The following is a 21,339-nucleotide window of genomic DNA, read 5'->3' on the forward strand; positions in this document are numbered from 1 at the left end:
ACAACTCTCCTAGGCTTTTAGTATACTTTGCCAAAGACATTTGTTGTTAAAGGTGCTAAAATAGCTAATAGACTTGTTAGTAATGATTGCTTTCATATTATTCAACCAAAGACATTTGATGTTTGAGATATGTTAGCAAATGAGCATTCATCTAGACATAGAGCTTGCTTAGAATTGTGTCTAGGCTTAAGGTCGATAGTTTGATTGATCATTTGTCATCCTTAGTTCGAAACTTGATCACCCAAGGTCTAATCCCTATGCCCATGAGTTCTCTTTTCCCTTAGTCAAGAAAGTATCATTCTGTTATTGCTTTTTAGTTTTAGTCATAGCTTAAAACTCATCTATATCATTGGTTGCACTTAGATTAAGTGAGTACTTGCATTCTCGGTGCTTTGATATCCCTCAGAACTAGGGTTGTTCAATATGGTAAAACCGAACCGTACCGAACCGAACCGAACCAAAATAGACAATATGGTTTAGTTTTGGTATATACCATATAAACCGAATGGATATAATTTTATAAAAACCGTAGGATTTGGATATGGTTTGGTATATAACCGATTAAACCGAACAAAACCGACTAAAAGTAGAAACATATAAATATGTATCTATTTTATAACAATACATGAATATCTATTTGTTATATAAGTTAAATTTTTGTTAATAACTATTACCATAATGTTATAGTAATAAAGAACAATTTGTAAAACAATTGAACTATAATTAAATAACAATACATCGCAATTCAGACATCTTATTTTTAAGTTTTTTTTTTATCTTTTTGCTTTATTTTGTATTCACTAAATTAATATGAAGATTATAAATTTGATAGAAAATAATTAATAGAAAATTTTCATAACTTTTTTTTATCTATAAACAAACAGAGTTTCGTGTTCAATCGAAAAAGCGTGACTTTAATGAACACTAAATATGGAAGAGTGGAAAAACTTTTCTTTCATGTTTCTGTTTTGTTTCATATTTTTATTTTCAAAATTTCAGGCTCTGATTTTAATTATAGATTTGATTATTTTATTTGATGGTAGAAGCATTTTTACTTTTTTGTTCATTTATTTGAACATGTATTTTTAATAAATGAATGTGTTGACAATATGACTCTAAAATTCATTTTATATGATCTCAAACTAAATAATTATGTTTTTTGGTATAAAACCGAATAAACCGAAAACCGACGGTATATAAACCGAACCGAAGTAAATATGGATTTAGAATGGTAGTTATATTTTACTAACCGAAATACCAAAAACCGAAAAAACCGAACCTAAACCGAACCGATATCCGGATTGAACACCCCTACTCAGAACTGGTTCGACAATCACTATACTACAACATTTATCTTAGGAGCCTTGAAAAATCCTAACATCAAATTGGCGCCGTTGACAAATTCTGAGTAGATTTAAACATTGAGATTTAGTCACTTGCTTGAGACTAAGTCATTTTAATTTTGTTTTGTTACTGATTCTTCTTCTTCACTTACCTTTCACTTTCAGGTGTATGAACTTGAGGAGCAGGGGTCCATCAAACCTAGTTCCAATAGTAGCAAACATCAGAGCTTTTGAGAGGGAGTGTGCTAGAGCTAGAAGAGAGGGAGTGTGCTAGAGCTAGAAGAGAAGAAGAACACCAGGCCCACTTGGATATTGATATGGCAGATCCACCGCAAGGGGCAGAACACCAACCGCGGGCAGCTCGACCCATTGGCACTTACGACCGCCCCAACATACATGGTCATAGATTCGGAATCCGAGCACCAGCTGTGGCAGCCAACAACTTTGAGGTCAAGTCAGGACTCCTCAACGTGATCGAGAACAACAAGTATCATGGCTTGGCTCTGGAGGACCCATTTGATCACTTGGATAGGTTCGACAGCTACTGTGGATTGTCAAAAACTAATGGTGTGTCTGAGGACGCCTTGAAGCTGAAGTTATTCCCTTTCTCTTTGGGGGATAAGGCATGTTAGTGGGAGAAGTCTCTACCCAGCGATTCTATCACCACTTGGGATGACTGCAAGAGAGCTTTCTTGGAGAAATTCTTCTCATCCTCAAGAACTGCTAAGCTGAGAAATGAGATCTCCAGTTTCCAACAGAAGAACTTGGAAGGATTCAGTGAAGCCTGGGAGAGATTCAAGGGCTACCAAGCTCAATGCCCACACCATGGTTTCTCTAAGGAGAGCTTGCTGAGCACATTCTACCGTGGTGCTCTTCCTAAGTACATGGCCAGACTGGATACAGCTAGCAATGGGTTCTTCTTGGGGAGAACTGAGGAAGATGCAGAGGAGCTGGTTGACAACATGGTAAAGAGTGATGCAGTCTACAGTGGAGACCACGACAGAAGCAGTCGAACAGATGATAAGCAGACGAGGAAGGAGTTGAAAGCTCTACAGGATAAGATAGACATCCTCCTTGCTAATAAAGCCACACAAGAGCAGCTGCACTTTGTTGGTAACCCAAGCCAAGATACACCACCTGTAGTCCATGAGGTTGAGGGTTTGGAAGGTCAGGAAGAGCTGTGTTTCATCAACAACAATGGTAGTTGGTACAAAAAAGAGCCCAACTTTCAGTACAACAACTACCAACAGAAATCCTATCCCAACAACCAACAAAGTGGTTATCCGCCTCGAAACAACCAGCAAGGCAGCTATCAACCTCAGCAAAACCCCTCATCTGGTTCCTCTGCTCCTCAAGAGAGCAGCACTGACACCCTGCTGAAACAAATCTTGGAGTCTCAGACTAGAAGTGAGAAGCATGTTGGTTATGAGTTGAAAAACCTTCATCCCAAGATTGATGGGAGCTACAATCACAAGGTTAACATGCTTCTCACTTCTAGTCTGAGACTCCAAGATTTGTTTCAGCAAGGTATTAGTGCTGCTCTCTTGAGGAGCAGAGGAACCAGATGAGGGGTTTTGCTGAGGTTGATAGCTGCCTTGCTGGTTGTTTCGAGGCGGATAACAACAAGTTCTCACATCTTGCTTCTACAGTCAAGAATTTAGAGAATCAGTTTGCTTCCATGAACACTCACCAGACTCGCCAGCAAGGATCTCTACCTGGAAAATCTGACCAAAACCCCAAGGAGGCCAAAGCTATCACCCTTAGGAGTGGTAAGCAGTTACCTCCTACAACCCTCACCAGGGATGCTGAGAAACTAGGTGAGGAGGTGGCCATCAACTTAGATGATGAAGTGGTGATTGTTGATGAGAAAATCAATGATGAAATCTTGGAGAAGATTGTGGAAGCCAAGGGTAAAGGAAAGGTTGGGGAAGAGAAGAAAACAGTGAAGGATGGTGAAGTTCTTGCTCCAGCAAGTGAGAATTCTTTTGTTCCTCCTCCCTATGAACCCAAACTACCATTCCCTGATAGATTCAAGAGGCAGCTGCTAGAGAAGTACAAGGCTTTGTTTGACAAGCAAATGAGTGAAGCTCAGGTTGCAATGCCCATCATCGATGCTTTCATGTTGATTCCTCAATACAACAAGTTCCTGAAAGATGTTGTAGCTGCAAAGAAGAAGGAAATGGAAAGCATGATGATTCTTACCCATGAGTGCAGTGCAATCATCCAAAGGCTTGATGTTCCAGAGAAGTTAGAGGATCCAGGATGCTTCACACTACCTTGTGCTCTTGGACCTATGATATTTGAGAAATGTCTCTGCGATTTGGGAGCTAGTGTCAGCGTGATGCCTTTGTCTGTTGCAAAGAAGCTTGGATTCACTCAGTACAAGAAGTGTAAACTCTCTCTGGTGTTAGCTGATCGTTCAGTGAAGTACCCTGTGGGCATCTTAGAGGACCTACCTGTGAAGATTGGAAAATATGAGATACCTACAGATTTTGTGGTGCTTGAGATGGGTGAGGAGGCTCAAGACCCATTGATTCTTGGAAGGCCATTCTTAGCTACAGCAGGAGCAATTGTTAAGGTGAAAGCGGGCACGATTGATCTCCATTTGGGTAAAGGGCATGTTCTCCACTTTGACATCAAGGAGAAAATGAAGAAACCAACTGTGTTCGGGCAAGCCTCCTACATTGAAGAGATGGGCACTTTTGCTGATGAGCACCTTGAAGAGTTACCACCTGAGAACGAGGAGGAGGGAGCATCTCCCTCTACTCATTCTCCATAGAAGGTAACCCACTACTTTCCCTTGTATATACCATTTCGTTTTTGCATATTAGTTTTCTCTTTTTGGGTATCTCTCTCTCCTTGACAACACAAAGACTGTGTCATTTAAGTTTGGGGGAGGTACCAAGTATTTGATCACGTTTGCTTTGATGATTTTGAGTCTCATGCATTGCATTATACATATATATTTGCATAAAAAAAATTCATTTAGTTTGCATCATTGGCATTTCTAGGAGAGTCTAGAGCATATATGTTGCATTTACTTGCATTGGGAGCAATGATTTGAAATGCCTTGTAAAGAACATTACTTTGCACCTGAATAGCCTATGCACCTCTCAAAAACACTTGTATGCTTCGAGCCTTGAAGACTCTTCCTGAAACTTGTTGATTGCTGAAATTCAGTCTTTGAAGCCAACTACAACCTTATTTGAACTGAACGAACTTAATGCTTCTTGCTCATGGTCCCTTGTGTACTGAGTCATGGCTATACACACTTGAGTTGTCACATCCTTTATGCCAATCTTATTTTGACAAACTCTAGTGGTAGACCACTCCCAAAACCTTTCCCTTCTTTTAAGCTTTCATTGTTTGATGAGTGAGGCCTTCTTCGGAAAGTCTTACATGTGCATAATGTTGAGAGTATCGGGAACGACAATGCTTGATCTTCATTCTTGCTGGATTGGGCACTCTATTGTCTAGCTATAGGTGGGGGGTGAGAGTTGTGATTATGATTTGGGAGCAATGAAAAAGGAAAAGAAATAACTCTTTGTGTTTAAGTGAATTGTCTTACTGGGATAAGTAGAAAAACCTCTAGCTCAAGTTATGAAAAGTCTTGGCCCCCATTTAAAAAAAAAGAAAAGAAATAAAATATGAAAAGAAAAGAAAAAGAAAGAAAAATGGGGCTAGCAAAGTTGTTAGGAGCTAAGTAATGTTTTGAGGTTGTGAAAAATCCCTTGTAGATTTCAAAGAGAAGGAGTTAATGTTCTTAGGATCTTTTGGTGAGAGATGTGAGTTGGGTTTGACATTTGAGAATGATTGTGTAATTGTATGTTTGGGAAAAGGGTAGAACAATGGAGATTGAGCATTGTATGCATGAGTTGATCCCTTTCTTAGATATATTATGTTCAATGTCAAGGCTACTTGTTTCGAGAGTAAACCACCTTAAAGATTTTATGTTTCGAACCTTTTGAATCACTTGAATACAAGCCTTCCCTTACCCAAATGACTTGGACCGACTGACCATTTGCAAGAATTCACTAGATGTTTTGTGCTTAATGAATGTGAGAGTTGGTTGATTTGAATGTGTGGATGCTTGATGATGAGTGTAGGGACAAAAGGAGTTGAGATAGGCCTAGAGAAGCTAGAGTGTAATAAGAGAGTGTGCTAATCGTGTTTGCTAGTTGTGTTTCTTTTGGCTATGAGCTCCCACCTTCAAACCTCTCTCCCTATGAGTTCTAGAAAGTTCACTTGTGGACAAGTAAAGAACAAGTTTGGGGGAGTTGATATCTTGCATATTTCTAATGTTTTATCCATTCACCCATGTGCATTTTGATCATATAAATTAGGATTTAGCCATGTTTAGGTTGCATTTTGCATACATGAGTCCTTATCAGGTATTGGAGTACCACATGGAGTTATTGGAGATATTTGGGTGCAATTGGAGTCCAAAAGAAGTGTTTAAAGTGATCATTGGGCGAGCACCTTACCGGAGCGACCAGTCCGGAGCGACACCGTCAAGTCGCTCTGATCTCCCTATCAGAGCGACCTTACCAGAGCGACAGGGAAGAGTCGCTCGCGTTTTGATCACCCGAAGATGCGAGAACGAGTCTGGAGCGACCTCTCGCAGCGACACAGCGAGGTCGCTCCCGAAGCATGGAGCGACTACTTGGAGCGACGAGCGGAGGTCGCTCGCATTTTCATCACTCGGAAACGCGAGAACGAGTCCGGAGCGACCTCTCGCAGCGACACAGCGAGGTCGCTCCCGAAGCATGGAGCGACTACCCGAAGCATGGAGCGACTACTCGGAGCGACGAGCGGAGGTCGCTCCGCGTCTTATTTCTGCTCGAACTTATGATTTCTCAAGGGCCTTTTGGTCATTTCATGATGCACATTTTTATTTTCTAAACCTATGTTTTAATACTCTGTAAGCCACCAGGAGGAGATTATCTTTTGATCTATTGAGAAATACACAAAAACTCTCTTGAGAAGTTCAATCTCTTGGATTTTGATTGTTATGTTCTTGTGTTATTGTTGATTTCTTATCTATTTCTCTACATGATTAATCTGAAATCCAGTATGGGTTTAAGAGGAATCATGGAGATTAGTGAGTAATCACCTTTTGAATTCATGGGTTAGGGAGATCAAGGGTGATTAGGTTAGTTCTAGGATGTTTTAGTGTAGATCATTCTTGTTCCTTTCTAGTAGAGTATTCATAATGCATCTTCTGAGTTGGCCACTCAAAAGTTGATCAATAGGCATTTCCCACCCAAAAGGTGTTTGATGAAATGCCTGAGACAACTCTCCTAGGCTTTTAGTATACTTTGCCAAAGACATTTGTTGTTAAAGGTGCTAAAATAGCTAATAGACTTGTTAGTAATTATTGCTTTCATATTATTCAACCAAAGACATTTGATGTTTGAGATATGTTAGCAAATGAGCATTCATCTAGACATAGAGATTGCTTAGAATTGTGTCTAGGCTTAAGGTCGATAGTTTGATTGATCATTTGTCATCCTTAGTTCGAAACTTGATCACCTAAGGTCTAATCCCTATGCCCATGAGTTCTCTTTTCCCTTAGTCAAGAAAGTATCATTCTGTTATTGCTTTTTAGTTTTAGTCATAGCTTAAAACTCATCTATATCATTGGTTGCACTTAGATTAAGTGAGTACTTGCATTCTCAGTGCTTTGATATCCCTCAGAACTGGTTCGACAATCACTATACTACAACATTTGTCTTAGGAGCCTTGAAAACTCCTAACATCAGAACCCTGGTGCAACTTCTTCAGTCAATCCTGTTGAGGTGGTTAAAGCTGAAACACTCACAATAAGTGAGATTGCTGCCTTCATCAAGCGTGAGCCTGCTAAGGTAATCCCCATTTGGTTATTAAAATCAAACATTTTCTGAATTAAGTTGCTGATAACCTTTGGTATGTGATTTCAGGTTGCCTACTTTGACTGCATTGCCACAATTGATGATGTCAAGCATGGCACTGAGTGGTATTACATTGCTTGCAAGGATTGCCAGACGAAGCTAAACTGCGGGCCGACAACACTGCTTTGTCCAAAATGCGGCAATGAAAATGCTACTGCAGTAGCCAAGTAAGATTCTTCATTCTAACATGTTTCATCCTACAATGTATTAATCACTTGCCTTTGAAACAGCTACTGGGTGGAGATGTCTGTCTATGATAATGAGGAGCAGTGCACGTTCATCATTCTTGGAGATGCTGGGAAAGAGCTCACTGGCAGAAAAGCAACAGAGTTGATCGACACATATGCTGAGGTAATAATTTTGATAAACTTGACACTTATTTTCATCATAAAGTGCTACCAATTTGATAAATGATTCTGTTATAATAGAAAAATGGGGGAGATGGAGCTGAGCTTGAGGTTCCACTGCCACAGTGTTTTATCGATGCAATAGGACATACTAAGAAATTCAGGATCAAGGTGTCGCCCTACAATTTCACATCTACACGCCTATCCTTGACTGCAACCAAAATTGTCTCATCAGCAGTTTTGCCCTCAAAGAACCCCCCCCCCCCCCCCCCACTCAACACACCAGCAGGAACTGAAGTGGAAATCTCAGATGTAGCTACGAGCAGTGGTGGTGGTACTTCAGCCACTGATGAGAAGAATGCAAAGCGTACCAAGCGTAGTGGCTAGATCGGATGCAGTAAAGTCACTCCATGAATGGCTGGTACAGACTGTCCAGTCATCATGTTACTCTAATAACAGTCTTCTTATTTCTCTTTACTCAGTTTTGATTTTTCTTATCGCTAAGACAGTTTGTTATTGGAAAAACCTTATGGTTTGGTTTTCTTATTAAAGTTGTTTGGTTTTCATTATTATCTTGGTTATGAAACTATAGTTTTTAATGTCTAGGTGTTCATTATTAGACTAAAACAGTTTAAAAAAACAAAAAACATGCAGTCAATAAGGACTACGTACTTTATAAATCACATTATAGTAAAACATTGCATGCATCGAATCTTTAAGTCTAGCGAGAAGATCAGTTCAGATTCTCACATATATTTGCAACCATAAAAGACGACATAATAATATTCTTCTACCATAAAGAAAATTTCCATAACTCATGCCATAATTGAAAAAAATATCTTTACCATTAATCCAAATAACTAAAGATATGGAAACAAAACCATAACGTTTTGAACAGATATTCTGCTTCTAACTTTAACCTCAATACGTCTCTACCATATCAAACACCCACTGCCTCCACCGAGATTCTCCTTCTATCTTCCCAACTACGTCTTCGAAGCCTGAAGAAGAAAACACCTACCGCCCCATCAGGTAAGAAATCGTATCCCATCACCCGGCTATACCCTTCGTCGCAGAAGCGAATTAGCTTCACATGGTTGCAGCAATATCATCCCTCTTACCCAGTCCCGGTTAACTAACTTTATTTATCTCAGTTTGGGTCATCATATCTTACTTATTTCTCTTTTCCGTTTATTTGATTGTTTAAGGAACGACTGTCCATAAAGACCATGGTGAAACCAACCTCCAAAGATCCTCCGCTTCTAGGAGGTATTTTGAATTTCCAAATTATTGTTTGAATCAAAAACATTATTAGTATTATTATATTAGTTTAATACGGGACTCCAAAACTCAAATTAAACAAAACTAAAAGTTCATAAATATAATTATTTACATCTTATTAAATTTGATTTGTCATATTATTTTTTAATACCATACAACCAAATATATTAGTTTTCGAAAAATATAAAAAGTTAAAAATTACTTTCCAAAAACCCCACTAATAAGAAAAAGCCCAAAACACCAGAAATTATATACTGTACCTTAACTATTATAATTTTAGAATCAGAAACACTCTTACTATCGAAATGTGAATAAAATGTTTTCACTTACTTTATATTTTAAAACAAAAAAAATAAACTGATATTTTTTAATGAAAATTCACATGAGTGAATTATTTTACATCTTATTAAATGTTATTTGTTTATAAATATGATTTTAAAACATACAAAAAAAAGGAAAATACTTTTTTAGTATCAGGTTCTATGTGGATAACAATTATTTAATATATTTGTGTATTATTATATTAATTTAATACACGAATCAAAACTCTTATGAAACTAATATAAAAGTTCATAATTATAATTATTTTCATCAGAAACTTGCCCTGTTTAAAACATATATTAAAACAAAGAAAGTCATAGTATTGAATTAAACATTACAAGTATCATTCCACAGATACATGAAGGTAATAAACTAAACATAAACTTTACAAAAAACTAAATGCTAACAAATATATGACTTTTCCAGGAAAACTATCCCTCACAGCAACACCTGGAACGCGCTTCTACTTTAACAACGAAATTGATATCATTCAACGCTTCCAAAAGAGGAATAAACTGCTATCCTAAGCCTCATAGCAAACGCCACCAGTCCTCAACAAAATTATTTACTCAAACTTACTATGTTTTTATAAAAGATAATTATCACCGCTTCCAACGTCTCCCCATTATAAAAAAAAATACAAAAATTAACTTGCCCTTTTGGAAACTTCAAAACTACCAATTTTAATTAACCAGACTTTTATTAAACATGTAATCCTCGCTGCACCGACCCTAGTCAACCATAATTAGTCATATAATGCTTTATTGATGTGAAGTTTTGGAGTTATCAGCAAGGTGGCCCTTTGATGGACATGTTTAAAAAATAAAGCATATGATCCCGGTTTGGCTGAACCGGTCTAATTCGTTGTATCCAATTTTTCTTTTTTTTTAATAGTCAAAACGTTATAAAGGTAAATATATATCTTTTGTTCAGAACTCTAAAAAAATGTTACAGCATTGACATTGTTAATGATGAAAAGTGAGAAGGAAATGAAACCCAACTTCAGAGTTACAAAAAAAACATAATCGAAAGGAAGGAAACTAACTTCAGAGCTTCAATCTTCATCTCCTTTACCCATCTTCTCCTTATGCCATTTACAGAATCCTTCGACCAACGCGTCTTTCATCCAAGCGTGCCTGCAACTCTCCACAGCTTCTCCAATAGTCAGCCATGTCCTTGTTCTCGTCTCCTGTTCCGGCCACGTCTCTAGCTCTTCCTTGACATACAAGGCGTACATTGCCGCTTTACATAAACCTTCAGGGCTAAACTCATCTTGGTGTGTTTTGCTCTTGAACTCATAATCTCCCAAGAAATCCTGTAAAAGTCAACCTTTTTAACACCATCCAGAAGAAGCAGGCTGCTAACATTAAGACAAAGGATCTTACCATCAAAATGCCACGGACTCCTGCTTCTTCCACAGCTTCCCTAACCGCAGCTTCTTTGACAGTCTCATCATTCTCCCATCCACCCTATATGAATCCATGAATCAAATACGTAACTTCGTGTTGGGTTTTTCCCTCATTAGCCCAAGACCCAAGAAGCCCAAGAAGAAGAAGAAATATCTAGAGAAAAATGGAGAAGGATGAAGAAGTGTGTAGAAAAGGAAGTGTGTAGAAGATGAAGTGTGTAGAAGATGAAGTGTGTAGAACTAACTTGTAGTCTCCACTTACTAGTATAAATAGGGGTGCTTAGCACCATTTGTAATCATCCAAGAATCAAGAAAAACAAAGAGAGAAAATATTTGTAAGAGAGAGTTTCCAAAAACAAAATCTTTGTAGTAAACCCTTTCCTAAATATTAAGAGTCTTCTTCTTAAATTTTCTAGTTGTCTAATACCATCTTCATCTCATCGATATTGGATAATTTTCCCAACAGCTGGTATCAGAGCCAGGTTACCGTTATCTTTGAAGAAGTGAAGATGGAGGCCACCGTTACCTTTGAAGGTGACATGTTCAAGCTCACGACGGACAACTTCTCTTATTGGAAACCGATGATGGAAGATCACCTTTATTGTAAGGATTTGCATGAGCCCATCATCATGAAGGATAAGCCGGAAGGAAAGGATGATAAAGCATGGGAGATTCTTAATAGAAAGGCGGTTGCCGTAATCCGTAAGTATGTCGACCGATCTCTTTTTGAACATGTCTCTACCTACACAAATGCTTTTGAATTATGGACAAAACTTGAATCCATGATTCAAAAGAAAACACCTCGAAACAAAGCTCTTCTTGTTCGACGGTTGGTAAAGTTGGAGTACAAGGATGGCCAGAGCATGATGGAGCACTTGAACAATTTCAAGGGGATTGTAAATCAGCTTAACAAAGTTGATATGAAGGTTGAAGACGAAATGCAAGCCCTTTTACTCCTCAGTTCACTGCCGGAGAGTTGGGACACACTAGTTGTCACTCTAAGCAATTCAGCACCGGAGGGAAAGCTTACCATGGACACCGTCACTGATAGCCTTCTAAACGAAGAAGTTCGCAGGAAGGAACGAGGTTCGAGTTCATATTCAGAAGCTAACATTGTTGATAGACGAGGTAGAGAAGAGACTCGTGGTCAAAACCGAAGCAGAGGACGAGACCAATCTCGAGGAAGATCCAAGTCACGTCCGAGAGTTACTTGCTATTACTGTGGCAAACAGGGTCACATGAAGTCGGAATGTCGGTTTTTCAAGAAAGACAAACAAGCTGGTAATATCAAACCAGACCGGTTCAATCCTACAAAGAAGCATGAAGAAAAGACTACCACCATTGTGGAAGACCAGAGCGAAGAATTATATCTCGTTGGAGAATGTAATCTTAGCTCTGATGATAGCTCATGGATCGTTGATTCTGGTGCTTCTTTTCACGTCACCCCTCATGGAAGCTTCTTCACAACCTATCAAAGTGGTGACTTTGGTAATGTTCAAATGGGAAATCAAGGAAGAAGCAAGATCATTGGAAAGGGGGATGTTATTCTTACATCAAACACTGGATGTAAGATAGTTCTCAAGGATGTGAGACATGTTCCCGACATGCGACTCAATCTCATATCAACCGGAAAGCTCGATGATGTCGGCTTGGACAGTCATTTTGGTGGTGGCAAATGGAAGTTAACCAAAGGAAGTTTGATCATGGCTCGAGGAAGAAAAGAAGGCTCATTATACGTGACTCAAGCCAAGCTTTGCAAGGAAGAAGTAAACGTTGCAAGTGATGACATCGATATATGGCACCGAAGACTCGGGCATATGAGTGAGAAAGGTTTAAGTATACTTTCTAGCAAGAAACTTCTTCCTGATATGAAAGGTATTTCTCTCTCACCATGTCATGATTGCTTAGCCGGAAAACAACATAGGGTCGCTTTCCGAAGATCATCTACGCCTATGAGAAGAAAGCATATTCTTGATCTTGTGCATACTGACGTATGCTCCATGTCCGAGAAATCCAATGGAGGGGCATCATATTTCGTCACCTTTATTGATGACCATTCAAGGAAGGTATGGGTATACCTTTTGAAGTCAAAAGATCAAGTTCTTGATGCTTTCAAGGAGTTTGTAGCCCAAGCAGAGCGAAGTACGGGTCAAAAACTCAAGTGTGTTCGATCTGACAATGGTGGAGAGTACCGAGGTCCCTTTGAAGCGTTTTGCAAAGCTCATGGAATCAGGATGGAGAAGACACCACCAAAGACGCCACAACTGAACGGGCTAGCTGAAAGAATGAATCGAACGATCACAGAAAGAGTTCGGTGCATGCTCTCTCACGCTAAACTACCCAAACCATTTTGGGGAGAAGCCATAAAGACTGCAGTGGACGTCATAAATCTTACACCATCAGTTCCTTTGGAAGGCGATGTCCCGGAGGAAGTTTGGTCGGGTAAGAAGGTCTCTTACAACCATTTGAAGGTGTTCGGTTGCAGAACGTTTGTCCATATACCTAAGGATGAACGAGCCAAGCTAGACTCTAAGACTAAAGAGTGCATTTATCTTGGATCACCAAAAGACGAATTCGGCTATCGGCTTTGGGATCCGGTTAACAGAAAAGTTATCCGGAGCAGAGATGTTGTTTTCTTCGAAGATCAAACAATCGAAGACATCAACAAATCAAAGAAACCAAAGCTAAGGGTTGTAAGGAATGAAGATTCTCATAAGCCTCAAGATCATGAACAAGTGATTGGAGATGATGGCGAAGGGGATCCAATCATGGATCCGAATGGTGATGAAGGTGAAGAAGAAGTTCAAGTGGAGCCAGAGGAAGAACATGAGCCAAGAAGGTCTGGAAGAGAGACAAGACCATCTGTAAGATATTATCGAGATGAGTACGTTAATCTTACAGATGAAGGGGAGCCTCAAAGCTATGAGGAGGCCATAGGAGACACCCATAAAGATAAGTGGGTTGAAGCTATGCAAGATGAAATGCAATCCTTGCATGATAATCACACTTATGAGCTGATGAAGCTACCAAAAGGAAAGAGAGCCTTGAAGAACAAGTGGGTGTATAGGTTGAAGTATGAAGATAGAAGCTCAAATCCAAGATACAAAGCTCGATTGGTTGTGAAAGGATTCAACCAAAAGAAAGGCATAGATTTTGAAGAAATATTCTCTCCAGTGGTGAAGATGTCCTCTATCCGAGTGGTTCTTGGTCTAGCAGCAGTTCTAGACTTGGAGATTGAACAACTCGATGTCAAGACGGCCTTTCTACATGGTGAACTCGAGGAGGAGATCTATATGGAGCAACCTGAAGGATTCAAGGTTCCAGGAAAAGAAGACTTGGTGTGCCGATTAAAGAAGAGTCTTTACGGTCTCAAGCAAGCCCCAAGACAATGGTATAAGAAGTTTGACTCCTTCATGGTGGATCACAACTTCAAGAAAACCAAGAACGATCATTGCGTTTTTATAAAGAGGTACGAAAGCGGCGACTTTCTCATATTATTACTCTATGTTGACGATATGTTGATTGTGGGCCAAGATCGCAACAAAATAGCCGCATTGAAGAATGACCTAGGAGAGTCCTTTGCAATGAAAGATTTGGGGCAAGCGAGACAGATTCTTGGAATGAAAATCACTCGGGATAGACCAAAGAAGCTTTTGTGGTTATCCCAAGAACGATATGTTGAAAGGGTGTTGGAGAGATTCAACATGAATAAGGCAAAGCCAGTGAACACTCCACTTGGTGGACATTTCAAGTTATGTTCGGAGCAAAGTCCAACAAGTGAGAAAGAGAAAGAAGAAATGAAGACTACCCCATATGCATCAGCAGTAGGCAGTCTCATGTATGCTATGGTGTGCACCAGACCGGACATTGCCTATGCAGTAGGAGTTGTGAGTCGCTTTCTAGCGAATCCAGGAAAGGAGCATTGGAAAGCAGTTAAGTGGATCCTACGCTATCTACGAGGCACAACGAAGAAGTGTCTATGTTTTGGCAATGGAAAATTGGAGCTGAACGGTTACACCGATGCAGATTGGGCTGGTGATAAAGATTCAAGGAAATCGACATCAGGCTTTGTTACTACCTTTGCAGGGGGAGCTGTTTCATGGCAGTCGAAGCTACAAAAGTGTGTTGCCTTATCCACCACGGAAGCGGAGTACATCGCAGCAACGGAAGCGTGCAAGGAGATGCTATGGATGAAGAACTTCTTGCTTGAGTTGGGAGTAAAGCAAGACAAGTACAACATGCTATGTGACAACCAAAGTGCTATTCACCTAGCAAAGAATCCAACATTTCACTCTCGCTCGAAGCACATCGACATTCGGCATCATTGGATACGAGAAGTTCTTGAAGAGAAGCTCATACATCTCACAAAGGTACACACCGACAAAAACTGGTCAGACTTTATGACCAAGGTATTACCGCTGAAGAAGTTTGAAGATTGCTGCAAAGGCACTGGGATGGCAACGGTTTCGGGCTAAATCGGGAAGGGGGAGATTTGTTGGGTTTTTCCCTCATTAGCCCAAGACCCAAGAAGCCCAAGAAGAAGAAGAAATATCTAGAGAAAAATGGAGAAGGATGAAGAAGTGTGTAGAAAAGGAAGTGTGTAGAAGATGAAGTGTGTAGAAGATGAAGTGTGTAGAACTAACTTGTAGTCTCCACTTACTAGTATAAATAGGGGTGCTTAGCACCATTTGTAATCATCCAAGAATCAAGAAAAACAAAGAGAGAAAATATTTGTAAGAGAGAGTTTCCAAAAACAAAATCTTTGTAGTAAACCCTTTCCTAAATATTAAGAGTCTTCTTCTTAAATTTTCTAGTTGTCTAATACCATCTTCATCTCATCGATATTGGATAATTTTCCCAACACTTCGTTTTCAAAGGAAGATGAATCAAAAGCGAGAAGAAAATGCATTTGCTTTATACCTTGGGAAACAAAAGTCCAGGTCCACTAGAAGAGCTGATCATCAACACTTGAACAACTTTCCCAGATTCAGAGTTACCATCTTTTATATACCTAAACGGAATACATCTACAAAACGCGTGCCATTGAACTTGTTAAGAAATATTCCACCATCTCCGACCGAAAACAAAATTTAAAGACAGCATGTCGTGTCATAAAAACCCCAAATCGAAACAAGGACCAAGCATGTCAACATCTTACTCACTAATAATAATATTGTTCTTATCTGTCTATCTCTCGTAAAACCAAAAGCATGAATCCGATACAAAGACAATTCAATATCACGACGCAAGTATAATCATGATCAATATAACCCCCAACAATCTTCAAGTAGAATAAAAGAATCACATTACAGAACCAAAGCATGAACTCCAAAGAGACAATATATAAGGCATGTGTAAGAACACAGTACCCGGCAATGAGACGCGAACCATCCTTGTACCGTTGCTGGAGCCGACCCGTACGCGCGACCAAATCACACATCACCACCACCACCGAAATAACAAAAAAAATATAGCTAGAGGATATTCGAATTATTGGCCATCAAGATGAAGGAGAGAAAAAAAAAACAGACAGAGCCTAGTCGAGGATACGATAATCTTTGGATACCCCAACAAATGCGCTTCTTCTACATCCACCATTGCTGTCTCCAACGGTTGAGAAGAGATCTCCCCATTGATCTGATCTGACGGCTAGGGTGTTAGATCTAGGGTTTGGAAGAGAACACAAATTAGTTACTCGTAATAATTTTATTTAATCGGGCCACTGTGGTGGGGGGGAAGAAGCAAACCGAGGGCGCGAAGAACGGATCGGCACCGTCAGCTAGTCACGTGGGTTATGTGACAGCTTATTAGGGCCCATGGGCCCACTTTTATCAGAGTGTTTGGATTATGAAGCGGTTTAATCTTTTTAATTGAACCGGTTAGTGAAGCGTTAAATAAAGAAACCCTTGGGACAGACATCGAGAGTTCCTGCTGAGTTTCAATACTTTGTTCTGTTCTGTCTTTCTCAGTCTGAATTTGTGTGTTTCTCTGTGTGATGGTGAAGTCCTTTGAATCCGTCTCTGTAGACGAGAGAGAACTGCCAAGGGCTCCTTTCGGATTGTGTCACGTTTTGGGTTTTACATGTTTTGAGTCTCAACTTTTTCTGCAATTTGATCCCATAGCGGAGTGGATATCGCGTTAGACTCCGAATCTAAAGTTCGTGGGTTCGATGCCCACTGGGATCATTTGTTTTCCATGCTTTTTGTGCCATTTTTATCAATCAACTTGTTCTCTAAGCAATGATCATTTGAATTTAGCTCTAGTTGTGTTTATGGAGCTCAGCTGTATGTTGTTGTTTACCGTTATGATTTGCGATGTAATTTAGTGTAGTTAACACATTTTCTTTCTATGTGAAGTTTGTGTTTGATGAAATGTTTTAAGTAAATGGAACGATCTGGGTGTTCCTTAGATAAAAGAAGAACACTGACTCAGTTTAGTGTTACAAAAGAATTGTTTATTCTGTTTTGTTGTTTATTGATGAAACAATAATTGTTTTGCTCAAATGTTGTTTGTGTCGGTGTGCAGATGATCGACGATCAAGACTTGGGGTTTATAGTCAATTTTCTTGGCGTCTCCATCTTCGCCTTGGTAATTGCTTATCATTACGTAGCTTCTGATCCCAAGTACGAAGCGACTTGAGTAATGAAAATTTAGATGATGTAAGGCTTTTTAGTATATACTTTTTTTTTTTTTTTGTCATCAAAAGCTTTATTTCAAACTTAAACCGGTCCTATCGTACTAGCCTCGTGAGCTAGCGGAATAGAGACCATACTGTCAACCAACATGTAGTGTAAATCACGTGATCGGGCCTCTTTTGCAAGAGCATCCGCACGGAAGTTCAAAGAACGAGGTAAAAAACTCAGCGAAAAGGAAATAAAAGAAGTTCTCAGTGCCTCAATGGCATCAAGCTCTGGATCAAGTGCTGGCCACTTCTTAGAGAAGTTGATGATGTGTACCAGCTGTTGACAGTCTGATTCCAAGCGTACCTGCTGGAACCCACGGCTACTAAGCTCCTCCATAGCCCACACTAAACTCTCCGCTTCCGCATGTAGTGGGGATGGGACGTTGATTAGTTTCCTTTGCCCTCGCATTACCTCCATGTCGCCATCGAACACAATAAAACTCAGCCCCACTCCAGTATCTTCTAGGACCCAAGACGCGTCGAGCTGGCATCTCCATCGTCCCACCCTTTCTTGTTCCTCCACTTCCGCTATCCTCTCATTCCCGTCGTCTGCTGCTTCCAAGATGTCCGGCAGGATCTGCGCTAGCTTCCATGTTGTAGCTTCCGAAACCGCTAGTTGCAGGGTATCCACAGGTGATGTATCCTTGTTATTAAAACATTTATCGTTTCGTGCCTTCCATAAGTACCAGATCAACCATGGAAAGAAGGCCGTGCTCTCAGCTCTGCTAGGATCTGTTTGCAAATTCAGTAGCATATCAAAGTTAACAAAGATTGAGGAACTCGGGAAGACCCCCGGAGACGTCGGGACTGTCGATAATGCCCAACTTTGAATCGCTGGCGGGCATTCAAAGATGATATGGTTAATCGTTTCATTCTCCGCACCACAGCGTTGACAGACCGAGTCGTTACCGCAATGTCTTTCTTTTAGCTTGCTCGCTGAGGCGACATATCCAGACAGAGCTTGCCACAGAAAATGCTTGATTTTCCGCGGCGCCTTAAGTCTCCAAACCTTCTTCTTTAAACCATTGCAACTCGGTCCCAGGCTTATGTCCCCACGCAGCTTTTTCCGTTGTTCAACTGCAATGGTGTACCCAGACCTCACTGTGTATACCCCCGACTTTGTATGCTTCCAGCTGTAGCCGTCCTTGCGTCCCGTTTTGCTGATCCTAAGTGTGAGAATACGAGATACATCATCGGCAGCAATAAATTCATTTATAACGCCAACATTCCATTCAGCCTTGTCGACATCAATAAGGTGGTGGACTTTAAGATCAGTATCCATGATCACTGTCTTTGGTTTCGCCGCGCGAGCAGGTTCCGTAGGGATCCATGCGTCTTCCCAAACTTTCGTGTCTGCCCCTGTTCCTATCGTCCTCTTGATTCCACCGATGAGAATCGGTTTAGCTGCCATCAAGCTGTTCCACCCAAAAGATGGGGAATTTGCTTTACCTATTACAAGTGGATTCGAGTGTCTGTAGTATCTACCTTTAAGAACTCTTGCTAGAAGGGACTCGGGATGTGTAAGCAGACGCCATACTTGTTTAGCGAGAAGGGCCAGGTTGAAATCTCGGAAATCTCGGAAGCCCAAGCCTCCTTCCTCTACTGGTACACAGATTTTGTCCCATGCCACCCAATGCATCCCCCGATTGTTATTGCTTGTACTCCACCAGAAACGCGCCACTGCGGCGGATAGTTTGTTACAGATCTCTAAAGGTATCAAGTAACACGACATCACATAAGTCGGTACTGACTGGGCCACTGATTTGATTTGCACCTCTTTACCACCCTTTGATAATAGTTTACCTGACCAAGAGTTGATCTTTCCATTCATCCTCTCTTGAACGAAAGAAAAAACTTGTTTCTTTGATCCACAAATCTTTTCCGGCATTCCCAGGTACATTCCCATTCCTCCTTCGTTGTTAATATTGAGTGATCTTTTCAGATCGGTTTTTGTGGACGCTATGACCTTAGAACCGAACAGAACTGAAGATTTAGACTTGTTCAGTTGTTGTCCTGAGGCTTTCCCATAGACGTCAATGATGCGAACCAGTTCCCTGCATTGAGATTGCTCCGCTTTGCAGAAGAAGAGGCTGTCATCGGCGAAGAGTAAATGAGAGATGGCGGGGCTCCCTCTAGCAATCTTGATACCCGTAATAGTTTGATCTCTCTCCGCTTGTTTTATATGCGAGATCAGAACTTCCGTGCATAAAATAAATAGGAACGGAGACAGCGGATCGCCCTGTCGGAGACCCCGGGACGGCACGATCCTCCCTTTGGCCTCTCCGTTTATCAAGACTTGGTACGAGACGGAGGTAATGCATTTCATTATCCTTGCCACCCATATATGATCGAAGCCAAATTTTAGAAGTAGGGCTTCCATAAACCTCCATTCTACGCGATCGTAAGCTTTACTCATATCAGTTTTGATCGCCACGAACTTCCCTTTGCAGCTAGGATTTGTACGAAGCGCGTGAAACATTTCTTGGGCCACAAGGATATTATCAGTGATGAGCCTCTCTGCCACAAACGCAGATTGCGTCTCTGAAATGATCTTCGGCAGGATACTTTTCAGCCTAGATGATAAGATTTTTGAGATGATCTTATATCCCACATTGCAGAGACTGATCGGCCTAAATTCAGTCATCGCCTCCGGTCTTTCAGTCTTTGGTATTAGACATATATTAGTCATGTTTAGTCTCTCATCAAGCTCCCCCGTATCAAAGAAACCCCTGACCATATTGCAGACATCCTTCCCAACCGAGCTCCAAAAGCGTTGGTAAAAGAGGCTAGTCATGCCGTCTGGACCAGGCGCCTTCTCCGGGTTAATCGCAAAAGTAGCATTTTTAATCTCCTCATCTTGAGGGATACGAAGTAGATTCTGATTCATGTCCTCTGAGACTGTCGCGGTAATAAACCGGAGGGATTCTTCAATGGTGTCTGGGTTTGTCGTAGTGAACAACGTCTGGAAATAGTCAACAGCGACTGCCTCTATATCGTCCTCTTTGTAAACCCATTGATTCATCGAGTTTCTCAGGCGAGTAATTCTGTTGCGTGCTCGTCTTTGTTTGGTCTTCGCATGAAAATATCTTGTGTTCCTATCTCCTTCTCGCAGCCATATAACTCGACTTTTCTGCTTCCAATAAAGCTCCTCTTCCCTATATGCTTCACAGAGTTTCCACTTCAATTCCAGTTCTTCTTCGCTTGAGATCATCTCGTCGTTTTGCACTTGATCTAGTTTTTGCTTTAAGCTTTCAATAAGCTTTGCGCTGTTGGTGGGATTCCGTTTCTTCCACCTTGAGATGGACCTGCGAGTCCTACAGATTTTGTCATAAAGCTCCAGGTCGGGTTCCATCTTTAGTGCCTCCCATTCTCCCTTAACAGTGTCGATGAAACCTTCTTTACCAAACCAGTTACGGTCGAAACGAAAGTTTCTTTTTCCGCGAGCCCCTCTGTTTTGAAACCTCGCTAAGATGGGCCGGTGGTCAGATCCCCAGCGCAACAAATACTCCACATAAGTGTGGGAAAATACATTATGCCAATCTTCATTTCCGACGGCTCTGTCCAGCCTACATTGCACCCGTCCTGCTCTGGTTCTTCCTGCCCATGAAAAAATGTTCCCTTTAGATGGAAACTCAATCATCCCGCACCCTGCAAGCATGTTTTTAAACGGCAGGAAAGAGCTTTCTGGTCGTTTTCGCCCCCCTCTTTTCTCCAAATTGCTTGTGATCTCATTGAAATCCCCCATCAAGAGCCATGCTCCTGTCCTGTTTGCACTCATCCGCAGCAACCTTTCCCATACATACTCACGGTATTCCACCACCGGATCTCCATACAAGAACGTGATAAACACTTCCTGTCCGTCTATCTGCGCTTTTATATCAATCATACGATCATTATAGAAAATAATATCCACCGCAGAGTCCTCCATGTAAAACAAAGCCAATCCACCGCCCCTACCAACAGGGTCCACGGTGAACAATTTATCATAACCAAATTCAAACTTAAAGTCTTGCATAAAAGAAAAATT

The 21,339-nt window shown here is 40.7% G+C and overlaps 2 protein-coding genes and 2 non-coding genes across 4 annotated transcripts; 2 read left to right on the plus strand and 2 right to left on the minus strand.

The window, feature by feature from the left end:
• Nucleotides 1–2,068: 2,068 nt before the first annotated feature.
• On the minus strand, nt 2,069–2,175 carry LOC125588033. Its single transcript, XR_007324429.1, has one exon. It is a non-coding gene; the product is annotated as a small nucleolar RNA R71 (small nucleolar RNA).
• Nucleotides 2,176–10,122: 7,947 nt separating this feature from the next.
• LOC106433404 (nudix hydrolase 16, mitochondrial) lies at nt 10,123–16,337 on the minus strand. Its single transcript, XM_013874233.3, has 4 exons — nt 16,000–16,337; nt 15,551–15,656; nt 10,608–10,691; nt 10,123–10,537 (listed from the first exon to the last, which is right to left on the minus strand). Exons 1-4 carry the CDS (start codon nt 16,068–16,070, stop codon nt 10,277–10,279), a joined length of 522 nt encoding a protein of 173 aa, XP_013729687.1. The 5' UTR covers nt 16,071–16,337; the 3' UTR covers nt 10,123–10,276.
• Nucleotides 16,338–16,669: 332 nt separating this feature from the next.
• On the plus strand, nt 16,670–17,897 carry LOC106433405 (dolichyl-diphosphooligosaccharide--protein glycosyltransferase subunit 4A-like). Its single transcript, XM_022703700.2, has one exon. It carries the CDS (start codon nt 17,156–17,158, stop codon nt 17,267–17,269), a length of 114 nt encoding a protein of 37 aa, XP_022559421.1. The 5' UTR covers nt 16,670–17,155; the 3' UTR covers nt 17,270–17,897.
• On the plus strand, nt 16,743–16,815 carry TRNAR-CCG. The gene has a single exon. It is a non-coding gene; the product is annotated as a tRNA-Arg (tRNA).
• Nucleotides 17,898–21,339: the final 3,442 nt, after the last annotated feature.

The sequence above is a fragment of the Brassica napus genome, chromosome C5, assembly GCF_020379485.1.
Source record: "Brassica napus cultivar Da-Ae chromosome C5, Da-Ae, whole genome shotgun sequence".
Taxonomy (NCBI): Eukaryota; Viridiplantae; Streptophyta; class Magnoliopsida; order Brassicales; family Brassicaceae; genus Brassica; species Brassica napus.